The sequence below is a fragment of the Sus scrofa genome, chromosome 12, assembly GCF_000003025.6.
Source record: "Sus scrofa isolate TJ Tabasco breed Duroc chromosome 12, Sscrofa11.1, whole genome shotgun sequence".
NCBI lineage: Eukaryota > Metazoa > Chordata > Mammalia > Artiodactyla > Suidae > Sus > Sus scrofa.
Window position 1 is genome coordinate 45,680,611 of NC_010454.4, and position 17,678 is coordinate 45,698,288.

A 17,678-nucleotide genomic window follows, 5' to 3' on the forward strand; every position below is an offset into this window, starting at 1 on the left:
AATCAGTAGGATAGCTTTACTTTTTTTCTTCCCTTATATCTGGAAAAGTTCATACCGTAAAACTATTTTCCACTCAAAAGTTTCTTGTATTGCAGTTCCCGTTGTGGCTCAGTGGTTAATGAATCCAACTAGGAACCATGAGGTTTTGGGTTCAATCCCTGGCCTTGCTCAGTGTGTTAAAGATCCGGTGTTGTTGTGAGGTGTGGCTGTGAGCTGTGGTGCAGGTCGCAGGTGTGGCTCAGATCCCACGTTGCTGTGGCTTTGGCGTAAGGTGGCCACAGCTCTGATTGGATCCTTAGCCTGGGAACCTCCATATGCTTTGGGTGCAGCCCTAGAAAAGACCAAAAAAAAAAAAAAAAAAGCATTTTGTTTTGTTCTTCAGTGTATGGAAGTTCCCAGGCTAAGGGTCAAATCCAAGCTGCATTTGTGACCTATGCCATACTTGTGGCAGTGCCACCAATTCCTTAACCCACTGAGTGAGGCCAGGAATCGAACCAGCATTCTCACAGATGCTCTGTTGGGTTTTTAGCGCACTGAACCACAATGGGAACTCTTCAAAAGTATTTTTAAATTATTCATTGGTATTCATTTTCTTCCATAGATCAATTTTAGTAATTTATTCCTTACTAGAAAATTGTCCATTTCATTGTAATTTCAGAAATGATTAGCATAGTTTGTACATACTAAGGCTCGTTTTTGTCTCTTTGCTATAGTGCTCTTCAAATTTGTTTTTTCCCTTTAACTAGATTCTCAAAGTAAACCTGCTTTGTATTTTTTTCCAAAGTAGCAGCTCCTGGATAACTTGATGAGTTTTACTATATGGTTATTGGGTTTTATTTTTGATTTTAAGTATTCTTTAAAGGCAGTTTCAATGTCCTTTTTTGACATAGTAGTCTATAAATGCTTTTATTCTCAGAGAAATTATTATATAGATTTAATCTGTTAATTTTTACAAAAGTCCTTTCTTTGTTTTTTCTAGGCACGAGATGTGCGCACCAATGAAGTGGTGGCTATCAAGAAAATGTCTTATAGTGGAAAGCAGTCCACTGAGGTAGGTGAAATACATACATTCTTATTGACAAGTTAGAAAAAGACATACTTTTTTTTTATTTTATTAAAGTATAGTTCATTTATAGTGTTGTCAGTTTCTGCTGTACTCAGAATGACCCAGTAATACATATGTGTGTAGGTACATATATGTCATACATATGTTATGATACACACGTCCTTTTTCTCATATTATCTTCCATCATGTTCTATCCCAAGAGATTGGATATAGTTCCCTGTACCATATAGTTGGAGACATACTATTTTTAATTGAGGATACCTGGGAATTTTTTCAAAAAAGTGTAATATACATAAAAGTTTACAAATATTGGAGTTCTCTTATGGTGCAGAAGGTTGGGGATCTGGCATTGTCATTGCAGCAGCTTCAGTTTTTACTGTGGCATTGGTTCAATCCCTGCTCCAGGAACTTCAGCATGCTTCAGGCACAGCCAAAAAAAAAAAAGAAGTACACAAATATGAAGTATGTATCTCAGTGTATTTTCTTTCACAAACCGAGTGTACCTTGTACCTGGAGTGTACCTTGTACCTGGAGCTATAAAGAGCACATTATTAGCATCCTAAATCCTCCCAACTTGTCTCCCCAGGCTTTGATTTTTTTACCTGGGATACATTTTTAAACTGATAGATATATTACTCTATCATAGAAGGATTTATCACTTTCTAAGAAAGTAAACTGGAATAAGATGGATTTAACATTAAAGTATATTGGATATAATTATTTTAATGATTTGGAAATTGTTTAAGAAATGTTTTAAATAATCAACAGACAATAGATACCTAGTCTGAAAAATCATAAAATTAATGGTACTACACTAGGTCTGCTTAGTTTGATGTCAGAGAATGTTTTGCCTATATTCTCTTCTAGGAGTTGTAAGGTGCCATCTCTTATGTTTGTTTTTAGCTATGTTGAGTTTATTTGCATGCATGCTATGAAGATGTGTTCTAGTTTCATTGATTTACTTGCAGCTTCCAGTTTCGCCAGCACCACTTACTGAAGAGACTATTTCCCATTTTATATTGTTGTCTCTTTTGTTGAAGATTAATTGACCATAGGTGTTTGGGATTATTTCTGGGCTCTCTGTTCTGTTCCATTGGTCCATATATTTGTTTTTGTACCAGAACCACACTGTCTTGGTTATTGTAGCTTTGTAGTATTATCTCAAGTCTGGGAGAGTTATACCTCCTGCTTTGTTTTGTTTTTTGTTTTCCTAAGGATTGCTTTGGCAATTCTGGGTCTTTGATGGTTACATATAAATTTTTGGATTATTTGTTTTAGTTCTGTGAAAAATGTTATGAGTGATTTGATAGGGATTGCATTAAATCTATTGATTGCTTTGGGTAGTATGGCCATTTTACAATATTAATTCTTCCAATCATGAGATATTTTTCCATTTCTTTTTTTTTAATTAATTAATTTTTTTCTAACTTTCCATTTCTTTGAATCCACTTTAATTTCCTTTATCAATGTTTTATAATTCTCAGCATATGAGTCTTTCACTTCTGTGGTCAGGTTTATTCCTAGGTATTTTATTTTGGGGGGTACGATTTTAAAAAGCATTGTTTTCTTATATTCCTTTTCTTTTTTTTTTTTGTCTTTTTGCTATTTCTTGGGCCGCTCCTGCGGCATATGGAGGTTCCCAGGCTAGGGGTCCAATCAGAGCTGTAGCCACTGGCCTACGCCAGAGCCACAGCAACGTGGGATCCGAGCCGCGTCTTCAACCTACACCACAGCTTGCGGCAATGCCGGATCGTTAACCCACTGAGAAAGGGCAGGGACCGAACCTGCAACCTCATGGTTCCTAGTCGGATTCGTTAACCACTGCGCCACGACGGGAACTCCATATTCCTTTTCTGATATTTCATGGCAAGTATATAGTAATGCCACTGATTTCTTGTATCCTGCGACTTTGCTGAATTCGTTCATCAGTTTGTGTAGTTTTTGTGTAGAGTCCTTATGGTTTTCTCTACATATATAGATAATATGTCATCTGAATATAACAACAGTTTTAACTCTTCCTTTCCAATTCAGATATTATTTATGTATTTATTTATTTAGTCTTTTTTTTTAGGGCTGCACCCGTGGCATATGGAGATTCCCAGGCTAGGGGTTAAATTGGAGCTGTAGCTGATGGTCTATGCCGTGTCCACAGCAATGCCAGATACAAGCTGCATTTGCAACCTATGCTACAGCTCATTTTAAAGCCAGATCCTTAACCCACTAGTCAGGTTCATTACTGCTGAGCCATAATGGGAACTCATGGATACCTTTTTTTTCTTTCTTCTCTCAGATTGCTGTGGACTGGACAGTATATTTTATTTAGTTGAATTAATTTATTTTATGAAACATAGTCTACTAGGTTTTTTTTTTCTTTTATGGCTGCATTTGCAGCATATGAAAGTTCCCAGGCCAGGGATAGAATTTAGTTTATGAAACATAGTCTACTAGGTTTTTTTTTCTTTTATGGCTGCATTTGCAGCATATGAAAGTTCCCAGGCCAAGGATAGAATCCCAGCTGCTGTTGTGACCTACGCCATAGCTGCAGCAATGCTGAATCCTTTAAACCACTGTGATAGGCCAGGGATCGAACCTGAGCTGCTGCAGTCAGATTCTTAACCTGCAGTGGCACAGCAAGGAACTCCTGGTATCTTTTTTTTTTTAGGGCCGCACCCCCAGCACATGGAGGTTTCCAGGTTAGGGAGCTTCCAGTCGATTTGGAGCTGCAGCTGCCAGCCTGCACCACAGCCATAGCAGCACGAGATCCTTAACCCTCTGAGCAAGGCCACATCCTCATGCATCCTAGTCAGGATCATTACCACTGAGCCACAATGGGAACTCGTCCTAGCCTACTTATTAAAACTAGTATTTGGAGTTCTCTGGTGGCTCAGTGGGTTAAGGATTCAGTGTTGTCACTGTTGTGGCTCAGGTTACGGCTGTGGTATGAGTTCAGTCCCTAGCCTGGCAACTTACTTATACCACAGGAATGGCCAATAAATAAATAAATAATAAATAAATAAGTAAAACTAGTATCTAGCCATCTTTTTTTTGGGGGGGGGTGCTATTTAGGGCTGTACATGCAGCATATGGAATTTCCCAGGCTAGGAGTTGAATCTTAGATACAGCTGCCAGCCTGTGCCACAGCCACGCTGGATCTGAGCCGAATCTGCGACCTACACCACAGCTCATGGCAATGCTGGACCCCCCGACCCACTGAGCAAAGCCAGAAATCAAACTTTCGTCTTTGTGGATACTGGTTGGATTTGTTTCCGCTGCACCGCAGTGGGAACGCCCATCTTTAATTTTTTAATGTAGTTATTTTTAATTGTGGTAAAATACACACATAACAAAATTTACACATAACATCTTAAGTATTTTTAATTCTACAGTTCATTGGAATTAAGAACATTCACATTGTTTTGCAACCATCACCATCATTCATCTCCAGAACTCTTCATCTTGAAAAACTGAAATTCTTTATCCATTACAATAACTCCCCATTCCCACTTCTCCTCAGCCCCTGGAAATCACGGTCGTGCTCTTTGTCTCTATAAATTTGACTACTTTCAGTATCTCATATAAGTGAAATTATGCAGTATTTGTCCTTTCATTACTGGTTTATTTCACCTAACATAATGTCTTCAGAGTTCACCCATGTTGCAGGATATGTCATAATTGTCATCATTTTTTAGGCTGAGTTTTGTGTGTGTGTGTGTGTGTGTGTGTAAATTACCACATTTTGTTCATCCATCCAGTGATCTGTCAGTGGATGTTTAGGTTTCTTCTGCCTCTTGGTTATTGTGAATTACGCTGCTATGAACAAGTGCTAAAAACTTTTTTGAGTCTCTAGTTTCAGTTCTTGAGGTATATATGCCCAGAGTTAGAATTGCTGGCTCAGTCTTAATTTTTAAAGATTTTGATTTTTTTTTTTCTTTTCTTTTTTTTTTTTTTTTTTTGTCTTTTCCAGGGCTGCACCCACGACATATGGAGGTTCCCAGGGTAGGGGTCTAGTCGGAGCTGTAGCCACCACCCTGCACCACAGCCACAGCAACGCCGGATCCAAGCTGTGTCTGCAACCTACACAGCTCACGGCAACACCGGATCCTTAACCCACTGATCGAGGCCAGGGATCGAACCTGCAACCTCTGGTTCCTGGTCAGATTTGTTAACCACTGAGCCACAACAGGAACTCCAATTTTTTCTTTTTTCTAGAACTTTTTATAAGGTAAATCTTGTTTTTGTGATGATGATACTATAGGTTAACACTATTATATTTATATCCCTCTTCCATTATTTTGTTATCTAAAAAACTCAGTTTCTTACAGGGATATTCTCATTTTATTTTCCTTCTAGAATGAGCTGTAGAACTGGCTTTCATACTTGTATTATGTTGGAGCCTAGAACAAAAAGTTTCATTTAGGGGATCGTCTCTTCACATCTAATATTAATGTCCTCAGTGAAAGTTTTTTACATTGAAAAATGTGGAATTTTAGTTTATTTTGAAAGTTTGCCTTCTATGTCATTGAAATCTGAAATTTTAACACAATGAAACATTTTCAGATTTTGGGATCTTATCTCTTACACATTTTATATAAAACATTGTGAATATATTTTGCTGTATTTTGTTGAGGGCTTGTGAAATAATGTAGGAGACATATCACTTGTATTCTAATACAAACCATTTTCTAAAACTTTTCTACTATGCTAGTTCCCTTGCTTTTAGAAATATAGCCTAAGGCAGTGGTAAAGCTTGAAATAACTAAAACAAGGACAAAAAAATAGATTCCTGGTTCCTATCCCATACATACTAGGCCTCCAGAATCTCTGGGTATGGATCCAAGGACCTGGGTCCTCTGGGTTCTTAAGAGAAGCTATTTTTGGGGGGGAGGGTTGTTGTGGCTCAGCAGGTTAAGGACCAGATGTTGTCTGTGTGAGAATTCAAGTTTGATCCCTGACTTTGCTCAGTGGTTTAAGGATCTAGCATTGCTGCAAGCTGTGGTGTAGGTCAGAGATGTGACTTGGATACAGTGTTGCTGTGGCTATGGCATAGACCCCAGCTGCAGCTCCAATTCAACCCTGGCCCAGGAACTTCCATGTGCTGCAGGTGCAGCTGTAAAAAGGAAAAAAGAAAGAGAGTAACTATGTTTAGGACATGACCTAAGTGTCTAAGGTTGTGTGGAGTAGCTTATGGCTGAAGGTTTATCTGTATTTCCTGAGGAAGGCAGTTAGTAAAATATTTTCATACTTTTATTTTTTGTGAACTTTCCCATGTGATAACTAATTACTTTCTAGCATTTTATTTTAGAAAGTGTGCTTTTATGGGTTTAGATCTTTGAGTTTAAAAAGCAAACAAAGGAGTTCCCATCGTGGCGCAGTGGTTAACGAATCCGACTAGGAACCATGAGGTTGCGGGTTCGGTCCCTGCCCTTGCTCAGTGGGTTAAGGACCCGGCGTTGCCGTGAGCTGTGGTGTAGGTTGCAGACACGGCTCGGATCCCGCGTTGCTGTGGCTCTGGTGTAGGCTGGCAGCTACAGCTCCAATTAGACCCCTAGCCTGGGAACCTCCATATGCCGCGGGAGCGGCCCAAAGAAATAGCAAAAAGACAAAAAAAAAAAAAAAAAAAAAAAAAAGCAAACAAAGCCTAAAATTCCTGCTGTGGTATAGTGGGTTAAGAATGTGACTGTAGCGGCTCAGATCTCTGTGGAGGTGGAGGTTCAATCCCAGGCTTGGTGCAGTGGGTTAAAGGATTTATGCAGTGTTGCTGTGAGCTGTGGTGTACGTAACAGACCCGGCTCGGATCTGGTGTTTCTGTGGCTGTGGCCTAGGCTGGCAGCTTGTGGGTTCGATTCAGTCCCTAGCCTGGGAACATCCATATGCCATGGGTGCAGCCCTAAAAAGCCAAAAAAAAAAAAAAAAAAAAGGATCTGGTGTCATGCAGCAGTGGTACAGGTCACAGGTATAGCTCAGATTCAGTCTCTGGCATGGGAAAAATGGATGTCGCCATTTTTTTTTTTTTTTTTTTTTTTTTAATGGCAAACAAAGCCTTAACATTTGGTCAAAAACATAAACCAAAGCACAGTAAATAGGTGGGCATGTAAATTATACATCAAAAAGCAGCAAATAAGAAAGGGAAGTTGCATGAGCTTCTGAAGAAAAATAACTAAATATGTTATATAGTTTTCATCAGCATGTTTGGTATGTGGTTGTAAAATTTAACAAGACTTATTGATAAGTTTTACTAAACTAAAATTTGTCCTACCTTGAATGAAAAATTTTATAACGTATGTATTGGAGTTATAAACTGTATGAACCTAATTTTTAAATGTATCATTTTGATACTTAAATATTATAAAGTTCTATGTTCTCAATAACCCTTCTTAATCTAGTACTTTTTTTCTTATATAATTTTCTAAGGGAAAGCAATTGTTCCTAATTTTTTCCTATATTTTTTCTTCTCCCCACAGAAATGGCAGGATATTATTAAGGAAGTCAAGTTTCTGCAAAGAATAAAACATCCCAACAGTATAGAATATAAAGGTTGCTATTTACGCGAGCACACAGCATGGGTAGGTACATGCTTTTCCCTTGCTGTAATTTTAGTTTTCATTTAGAATTAAAGATTTCAAGAATATCTCAATATGGTTGTGTAAGGGCATGCAAAAACACCTTGAAATGTTAATTCATACTGAGAGCAAGAGCAACTTTTAAAAAACTCCTCTGCAATAAGAGATAATAGGACTTTTGCAAGTTACTCTAGAGATTTAGCTGATCTTTATGTACATGGTACAGTGTTCTCTGACAGTTTTTGGCAGTATCATTCTTCAAATGATTTATCAAACATTGTGAAGGAGTTCCCTTGTGGCACAACAGGCTAAGGTTGTCAGTGCAGCAGCTTGTGTCACTGCTATGGTTTGAGTTTGATCCTTGTCCTGGGAACTTACACATGCTGTGTGCATGTCCCCCCCGCCCAAAACCCACAAGTGCAAATAACACACAAAACATGTGAAAACAGTATTACTTAGGGGTGAAACTTAGCATGTCTTTTTGACATAAATGTATTGTAATCTGTTTAACCAGGAAGATCTTGGTGAAGTCCTGATGAGTCCTGGTGAAATTTGAACTGGCTGTGATTCCTTGACTGAATAATACTAATGGTAGAGAATTGAGAAATGTTACTATTAGAAGTGGGGGTTAATTGGAGTTTCTTTTGTTGCTCTGCAGTAACAAACCCAGCTAGTATCCATGAGGATGTGGATTCAATCCCTGGCCCTGCTTAGTGGGTTAGGGACTCGACCTTGCCGTGAGCTGTGGTATAGGTTGCAGAAACGGCTCAGGTCTCATGTGGCTGTGGCTGTGGCTGTGGCACAGGTCAGCTGCTGCAGCTCCAGTTCAACCCCTGGCCTGAGAATTTCCATGTGCCATGGGTGTGACCCTAAAAAAAAAAAAAAAAAAAAAATGGGAATTAATTTTGTCCCATTGAGGTAACAATTTAGTAAACTCCTTGCAATAGGAGATAATACTTGCAATAAGATAATACTGTAGTGATGTGGGCTTAATATCTGTATCCTTTAGAGAAAGACTAAATTTTCTTTAAAGCAGAATGATCCCATAAGTAATTTAATAAATCACAGCTGATTTTCATTTTAGTATGCAGAACTTAGATTTAGATTTGTAATGTTTGGCGCATTTTTATCCAGTTTTATTTTGGTAGTGGCAGTGGTACTCCTAAATACAAGACTGTGGTTAAAGAAAACGCAGTAACATCCGGGAGATTACCTCTCTGTCTCCCAAGCATCTCCATTTGTAAAATAAGGATAATAGTAGGACCTACTTTATAAGTTAGTTGTGAGTATTAAATTAGTTAATGTGTAGAAAATACCTGGCACATAGCCGGTGCCCTTTGTTTGCTTTAACTGTAACCTGCAGATAGTTCCAGAAGACAGTTTTCTAATTCCTAGAAATTATCAGTATTGCTACTACAGACGAATAGTAACAGAATATGTATATTCCTGTGTAATTTTAGTAGTAGTTATATATGAAAAATATGTATCTTATACAAATGATTATATGTTGGTATTATAAAATTAATGTTATCATTTGGTTAACTTTATGTGTTTAAATTTCCAAATACATAAAAATTCATTTCTTAAGGTAAATGGTGACTGGGGTTTGTTTTACTTCAAACCATCTTTTTTTTTTTTTTTTTTTTTTCTTTGCTTTTTTTAGGGCTGCACCCACGGCATATGGAGGTTTCCAGGCTAGGGGTCCAATAGAGCTACAGCTGCTGGCCACAGCCACAGCCACATCAGATCCGAGCCATGTCTGCGACCTACACCACAGCTCACGGCAACACCGGATCCTCAACCCACTGAGCAAGGCTAGGGATCGAACCTGCAACCTCATGGTTCCTAGTCGAATTTGTCTCTGCTGTGCCACGACGGGAACTCTCCAAACCATCTTCGTAATCTCCTTGGTGAATTTATCCTATCTCAAATACAATCTTTTTAATAATGTATTTTAATGCTTTTATTATTTTTCTTCCCATGTAGCTTGTAATGGAATATTGTTTAGGATCAGCTTCAGATTTACTAGAAGGTAGGTTTCCTTTAATTATCAAGAGAAAAAGTATTATCAGAAAGGCTTCAGTAAGAGATTTCTTAATGTACAAATTTTCTAGAAAGACTAAAAACCTAAACTTGGCTATGTTCTTAGTGCAGTATGCTCTGGCTTCATTAAATATTATGTAATAACATTAAAAAGATGATTTTTTTTCTCATGACTTAAGCATTTTTCTTCATTCTTCAGCATTTAGTTTGAACTGTTCCTTCTCTTCAGGATGAGGAAAGGGAGAAGTTTTCTTTTATTACTTTTGTTTTTATAATCACCAAATAATTGTTTGATGTTAGCTTAGAGGAAAATTAGTTGTACACTATACTTTAACAGCTAGATACAACTGTCATCTAGTAAAATTCAATAATTTTATTATCTTGAGAAACAAATCTCTTCTTGCTAAATGTTTTTAAAAATTGCCCCACATATATGATAAGTATATTTATCTTTAAACAAAAATGTTCTATATAATGATTTCCAAATAACTTTTATTTCAAGTTCACAAAAAGCCATTACAAGAAGTGGAAATAGCAGCAATTACACATGGTGCTCTCCAGGGATTAGCCTACTTACATTCTCATACCATGATCCATAGGTAAGCACTGGAAAATTATTATATATTAATAAGCAAGTGACTTGTTGCATTTATCAACCGTGGAACTTATTAATCTTTACATTTTTGTTGGTTATAGCCAAATAAAAACATTTCAGAATCTTAACTCATATTTTTTAGATTGTCCATGTTAAAAAGAACATACTAGTACATTTGATCTCTTTGTTTAGGATAAATTTTATCTTTGTCTGCACATGCTGCTGGACTTTTCTGAAATATGGGCATACCTCATTTTGTTGTGCTCTGCTTTATTTTTATTGCACTTCACAGAGAACTTGTTTTTTACAAATTGAATGTTTGTGGCAGTACAGTGTCAGGCAAATCTCTTGGTGCCACTTTGTGTTTCACATTTTAGCAGTCTTGCAATATTTCAAATTTTTTCATCATTCTGTTTGTTATGGTGAGCTGCTGTCAGTGATCTTTGATGTTACCATTGTGATTGTTTTGACATTTTTAAGCAATAAAATATTTTAAAATTAAGGTATGTACATTGTTTTTTTAGAGTTAATGCTATTGGGCACTTAATAGCCTACAATATAGTGTAAACATAAGTTTTGTACTGAGAAACCAAAAAACTCTACTACTTGCTTTATTGCCGTATTCCCTTTATCGGGGGTGGAATCAAACCTATAATATTTCTAAGGTGTGCCTGTATGTTCACTTTATAGATTTGTGGTAGGGATTTAAGTGTAGAATCTTTTAATTTGGGGAATGGAAAGGACATTAGGGATTGTGTAGCCTTACTTTTTTCATTTTAGCAATGAAGAAGCTAATGCCCTAATTTGTGTGTCTAATGTCTCAAAGTTTACAAAGCAGCGTAAATTTAGACTAGAACTTAAACCTAAATCTTTTGTCTCCCTGATAACTGAGAATGTCAGATTTATTCCTTTGATTCCATGATGCAGATAAATAAGATACTCTTTATGCTTTTGAGTATTAATCCTTGATGATCCTTGACAGTGAATAATAACTTTAAAGTTAAGCCATTTTATAATGCATTCTTTTTTTTTTAGGGCCACACATGCAACATACGGAAATTCCCAGGCTAGGGGTCGAATCGGTATTGCAGCTGCTTGCCTACAAAAGCTCACAGCAATGCCAGATCCTTAATTCACTGAGCAAAGCCAGGGTTCGAACCCACATCCTTATAGTTGCTGATCAGATTTGTTACCTCTGAGCCACAACGGGAATGCCAGCATTTTTTGATTATACATATGTATCAGGCAATACATATTAAACTATATATAGTAGTCAATTTTGAGTTAAATGTTTTTGGGTTTTTTTTGATGATTGTAAGGTCCAAGAAAAATTCACATTCTAGTAAATAAGTGAATATAAGATTTGGAATTAGAACCTAAAATCTTCTGACTTTCGAAGTACCTCTTCATTTTTAAAAAGTAAATGCAGGAAAATAGATTAACTTATTGTTTTACCCATTATAATACTATAGTAAGAATTGATAAGTGCTTGGGAACGTAGTTTTTCTATTTTAGAAAAGCTAATTATATGTTATGGTGCCCAGTGGATATAAAATTCCATTATATAAATGGATAAAAAATATAAAAATTCCATTATATAAATGGATAAAAAAGTTCCATAATTTTGTGGGACCATTGATACTACATTATCCATATGTTTCAGTTTTCATTTCATTTTTAGTTAGGAAAATTATGCTAAGGTTTGCACATGATATGAATGATCCTTTTTAAAAATTGGAAGGCACGAAATTTTTTTCTCTTTTTTTTTACATTAAATAAGGTATTCAGAAATCTTAGAATTATGAAGTAGTCAGCTATTTAAATTTAATTTTTAAAGCCATTATTTATACCAATAAACAAGACCTCTGCTGTAGACTGTACACTCCAATCACCTGATTTTCTTTCTCTTCTTTTCTTTTACTTTTTTTTTTTTTTTCCGCTTTTTAGGGCCGTACCTGTGGCATATGGAGGCTCCCAGGCTAGGGGTCTAATCAGAGCTATAGCTGCCAGCCTACGCCACAGCAACAGCAATGCCAGATCTGAGCTGCGTCTGTGACCTACACCACAATTCACAGCAACACCGGATCCTTAACCCACTGAGGGAGGCCAGGGATTGAACCTGTGTCCTCATGGGTGCTAGTTAGATTCGTTTTCACTGAGCCACGATGGGAACTCCTATTTTGTCTTTTCTTTTACAAAATTGTTACTATATATGAATTCTTTATTTTTTGTTTTCTAATTTGGATCTTATTTCTCGTCCCAATTGAGAGATTACCCTAGGACTTAATTTTTTTTTTTAATTTTTTTCCCTGTTTTACAAATTTTTACTTGATTTTTATCATTTTTCTACACAATCAAATGAAGGAAAAAGAAATAATTTTCTGTGTTCCTTAAACCCAGAGATATCAAAGCAGGAAATATCCTTCTCACAGAGCCAGGCCAGGTGAAACTTGCTGACTTTGGATCTGCTTCCATGGCATCTCCTGCCAATTCTTTTGTGGGAACGCCATATTGGTAAGAACAATCTTGACTAGATTTTATTCTCATTATTGAAATAGGCACTGTGTGGTTGTGCATTTTTAAGATTTCTTATCCTTTGCCTGAAAATATAGTGTTTATTTTGTACACTAACTTTTAAGCATTATAGTTAAGTTCAAATAGGAGATTTGGAGTGCTCCCCTTATATCCCCCTTTATAAAAAATTTGTCCCCCCCCCCACATATTTTCTTTTGTTTTATTATCTGCATCATACATTGGGTGTGGGAGTGAAAAACATTCAATAAAAATTCGGGTGGGTAGAAGATAGAAATGCTAAATGGAAATTTGTGTATTTTCTTTAGATTTACGTTTACTATATATCATTTATCTTTAGACTAATAGTACCTGAAAACTGGTAGTGTTAGTGCCACTATGGGCATTCCAGATCTCCTGTGTGTGTGTGTGTGTGTGCATGTGTGTGTGTATAATTTTTTTTTGTTGTTTTAGGGCCGCAGGTGCAGCAGTATGGGAGTTCCCAGGCTAGGGGTTGTATAGGAGCTGCAGCTGCCGACCTTCACCTTAGCCACAGCAACACCAGATCCTTAAGCCAGGGATTAAGCCTCATGCTCATGGATACTAATTGGGTTCGTTACCACTGAGCCACGATGGGAACTCCTATAAAAATTCTTATGTCCAGATATATTGTCTAGGATTCACACAGATATTCTCCATGTAGATGGTCACTACATTTTTAAAAAATAGCATATTTTTTTAAACTTAATGTAAATGACACTTTATTTTTTAGGATGGCCCCAGAAGTAATTTTAGCCATGGATGAAGGACAGTACGATGGCAAAGTAGATGTATGGTCTCTTGGTATAACATGTATTGAACTAGGTAAGCATGTTCTTTATTAGAATATAGTTAAGTTTTGACCAATGTTTTACCTCAATTTCTATATCAAATTATAGCTTTTTATTTTTTATGTTGGTTACTAAGGGGAACAACATATCTAAGTTTTCGCTTTTGTTATCTGGTAATTTTATATGTGTATTAGATTAGGTATATTTGTTCTGCTAAATTAGGTCTAAAATAATTTTCCACTATAATATTAATTAAGTTTGAGGTATCTGTGTCTTAATGAGTATTTGTTAAACACTTGGAATGTGTGTTTAATTACTAGATTTACCATCTATAGAAGAGTCTTTGAAACATTCATGAATTACTAACCTTTACCTAGGATATTTACTGCTTTGAGTTAGATATGAGAATTAGATGTCAGGGTGCATATTTTTATTTTATGTACACATTTGATTTTGTTGCCTGTTAATGAAACCATGCCTAAGGCAGTGTACCATCACAACTTTACTAACATTCCCAGTGTAAATGAGCCAGGTGGGTAATTGTCACTGTACGTGGAGATGATGTCCATCTTCCTGCTCTTGGTTCCATTCCCCAAGCTTCCTCTCACCAGCTCCAATATACTTTACTTTTATCCTTCTTCTGAGAACATGCCATTAAACTTCATTTAAAAATAAGAATATTTAATTGAACCATTCTAGAAGTGACCAAGGAAAAGTAAAATCCATGTGTAATTTTTATGAATCATATTTATTTTAAAGTTTGATAGCAGCAGTAAACAGAGACTTGGAGATTACCGTATGTCATTCTTCTCTGATCTCTTGATCTCAGTTTGAAGTTTGCAAAATGTTTCTTCCATTTGAAAGTATCTTTGTCTTAAATTCTTTTCTTTTTCACTTGATACTTCTTCAAACCAATAGATCTTAATTAATTTCTTAAGAAACCTGAATATAAATATAAAAAAAAAAATGATCGATATATTCTGCCCATGGAGTATTTTTACATTTTTTTTTCCTTTGGGCCATGCACACGGCATGCATAAGTTTCTGGGCCAGGAATGGAACCTGTGCAACACAGCAACCCAAGCCGCAACAGTGACAACACTGGATCCTTAACCCACTATTCCACCAGGGAACTCCTATTTTTACATTCCTATGCTGGCTGATACATACATGTACCCTTTTATGAAAGCAAAATTGTGTTAATGGCCTTGTTAGATATTATTGATATATTTTAATAGTTACTTGATTAGAAAATATTCATTGGCTAATTATACTGCTCAGAAAGAAATCTATCTAAACCCTACAGTTCCTGTGAAATGGACTCTTATTTTTGCACTTTTCTAGCTTCTTTTTATTATAGTTCATAAGATAGAATTCCTTCACAGTGAGAGTTTTTATACTTATAATAAAAATCTTCAGAAGACGTGACTGCATTTGGACAATATCAAATGAGTGAGACATTTTAAAGAAATTCTTAGAGTTTCAGGCATACATTTGGTATCTCACAACTTTTGTATCTTTTTTTTGGCCACACCACGGCACGTGGAGTTCCCAGGCCAGGGATCAGATTTGAGATGCAGTTGCAGTGTTCGACACAGATGTGGCAACCCTGGATCCTTAACCCACTGTGCCCTGCTGGTGATTGAACTTGCGTCCCAGCACTCCAGAGATGCCCCAGATCCCTTGCACCACAGCAGGAACTCCAGCATCTTCCAAATTTTATTTTTATTATCTATTTATTTACTTATTTATTTTGTCTTTTCAGGGCCGCACCCATGGCATGTGGAGGTTCCCAGGCTAGGGGTTGAATTGGAGCCATAGCTGGTGGCCTACACCACAGCCATAGCAACACAGCATCTGAGCCGTGTCGGCGACCTACACCACAGCTCACGGCAATGTCAGATCCTTAACCCACTGAGCGAGGCCAGAGATCAAACCCACAACGTCATGGTTCCTAATTGGATTCATTTCCACTGCGCCACGACGAGAACTCCATCTTCCAACTTTTATAAGTAGTCTTTCATAATTACTTTTTCAAGTTTTACTTACAAATGTTTTAAATTATGAAGTTCTAAATTTAGGAACTGTATTTGTTTTATTTATTTGTTTGTTCATTGGCTGTGCCCTCAGCATGAGGATGTTCACAGGCCAAGGATCACCCTGGCGCCACAGCAGTGACAACCCTGGCTCCTTAGCCCACTGAGCCACAATGGAACTCACAGGAACTGTATTTTAAGCCTGCTTTGTATTGCAAGGGAAATTTCTGTAGGAGGACAGGCAAATTAAACTGTCTGCAGTGATAGAAGTGTTCCTTGTCTACATGCCTTTTCAACACTTAAAATGTGGCTAGTGCAACTGAGGAACTGAATTTAACATTTTATTTCATTTAAATGAGTTTATGTGTAAATAGTCATATGTGGCTAGTGGATACCCTGTTAGTACAGATCTAGAGTCATGATTTTCACTGCAAATTAGATTTGCAGTCTTGGGAAGTGAATCTGTTATATGCTTTTCTACTTTAAAATAGTTAAGGATAGGAGTTCCCCACTGGCCTAGTGGTTTACGATCTGGCATTGTCATTGCTGTGGCTTGAGTTCATTCCCTGGCCTGGGAATTTCCACATGCCATGGGCATGGGCAAATAAATAAATAAAATAGGTATTTTGAATTAAAGCAAACTATTTTCTCATAGCTTGGTTATATCCTATGACCAAGAAATTTTAAAATGCAAGATTTTTCATAGGGGAGCTTATGTGTTTGATTACAATTAATCTGATGAAAAAGATCTCTAATTTGTTGTTTTAAATAATGACTGTACAGTCATGTTTATAAAAATTAATTTACCACTTTTTTCTAGTTATAAAAGTATATACTGAGGGTATAAAATTTCAGAAGTTTAAAGGGAATAAAAATCAGAATAACTATAGTTACAGTAATGTAACGCAAGATAGATGTAAACTATGACATCAAAAACATAAAACGGGAGTTCCTCTCGTGGCACAGTGGAACCAAATCCAACTAGGAACTATGAGGTTGCGGGTTTGATCCCTGGCCTTGATCAGTGGATTAAGGATCCGCCATTGCCGTGAGCTGTGGTGTAGGTTGCAGACGCGGCTCGGATCCCGCGTTGCTGTGGCTCTGGCATAGGCCAGTGACTACAGTTCCGATTCGGCCCCTAGCCTGGGAACCTCCATATGCTGCAGGAGCGGCCCAAGAAATGGCAAAAAGACCAAAAAAAAAAAAAAGAATCCAGCTTCAGTGGCTCAGGTCACTGTGGAGGTGTGGGTTTGATCCCTGGCCCAGCACAGTGGGTTAGAAGGGTCTGGCATTGCTGTAGCTACAGTGTAGGTTGCAGCTTTGGCTGGGATTCAGTCCCTGGTCCTAGAACTTCCATATGCCATGGGTGCAGCCATTAAAAACATAAAAACATAGTCATCAAATCACAAAGGAATAGAGAAAGAGAAGAAGAAAGGAACAAAGGAATTATAGAACAGTCAGAAACCAATGTACAAAATGGCAATACGTATGTATACTTATCAATAATCCTAAGTAAACTAAGTTCTCCAATCAAGAAGGTTGAATGGATAAAGAAAACAAAACCCGAGAGTTTGTGCTGTGGTGCAGTGGGTTAAGGATCCAGCATCGCAGCAGCTGCATTGTAGGTCACAGGTGCAGCTTAGATTCATTCTCCGGCACTGGGAACTTCCATGTGCCCTGGGTGCGGCCATCAGGAGATGCCTACATGATGCCTACAGGGGATTCATTGTAAGCACACAAAGAGACTGAAAGAGAAGAATGGAAAAAATATTCTATGTAAATGGAAAGAAAGCTGGAGTAGCTATACTTTTATCAGACAAAATAGACTTTAAAACAAAGACTCCAAGAGACAGAATGGCATTGCATAATGATAAAAAAGTCAGTTCAGCGAGAGTCTAAGACATTTGTAAATATTTATGCACCCAACATAGGTAATCTAAATATATAAAACAATGTTAACAGACCCAAAGGGAGAAGTTTAAAGCAATACAATAATAATAGGGGACTTTGATACCCCATGTTTAGCAATGGGTAGAG

At 37.1% G+C, this 17,678-nt stretch overlaps 1 protein-coding gene across 1 annotated transcript in view; it reads left to right on the top strand.

Annotated features, from left to right (window-relative positions):
• TAOK1 (TAO kinase 1) overlaps positions 1–17,678 on the top strand; it is a 153,051-nt gene that overhangs the window by 83,544 nt on the left and 51,829 nt on the right. Inside the window, exons 3-8 of the mRNA XM_003483075.4 lie at positions 980–1,051; positions 7,528–7,629; positions 9,613–9,658; positions 10,172–10,268; positions 12,665–12,778; positions 13,548–13,639. Of these exons, the coding sequence (XP_003483123.1) occupies positions 980–1,051; positions 7,528–7,629; positions 9,613–9,658; positions 10,172–10,268; positions 12,665–12,778; positions 13,548–13,639 (523 nt within the window). The remainder of the gene's footprint in view (positions 1–979; positions 1,052–7,527; positions 7,630–9,612; positions 9,659–10,171; positions 10,269–12,664; positions 12,779–13,547; positions 13,640–17,678) is intronic.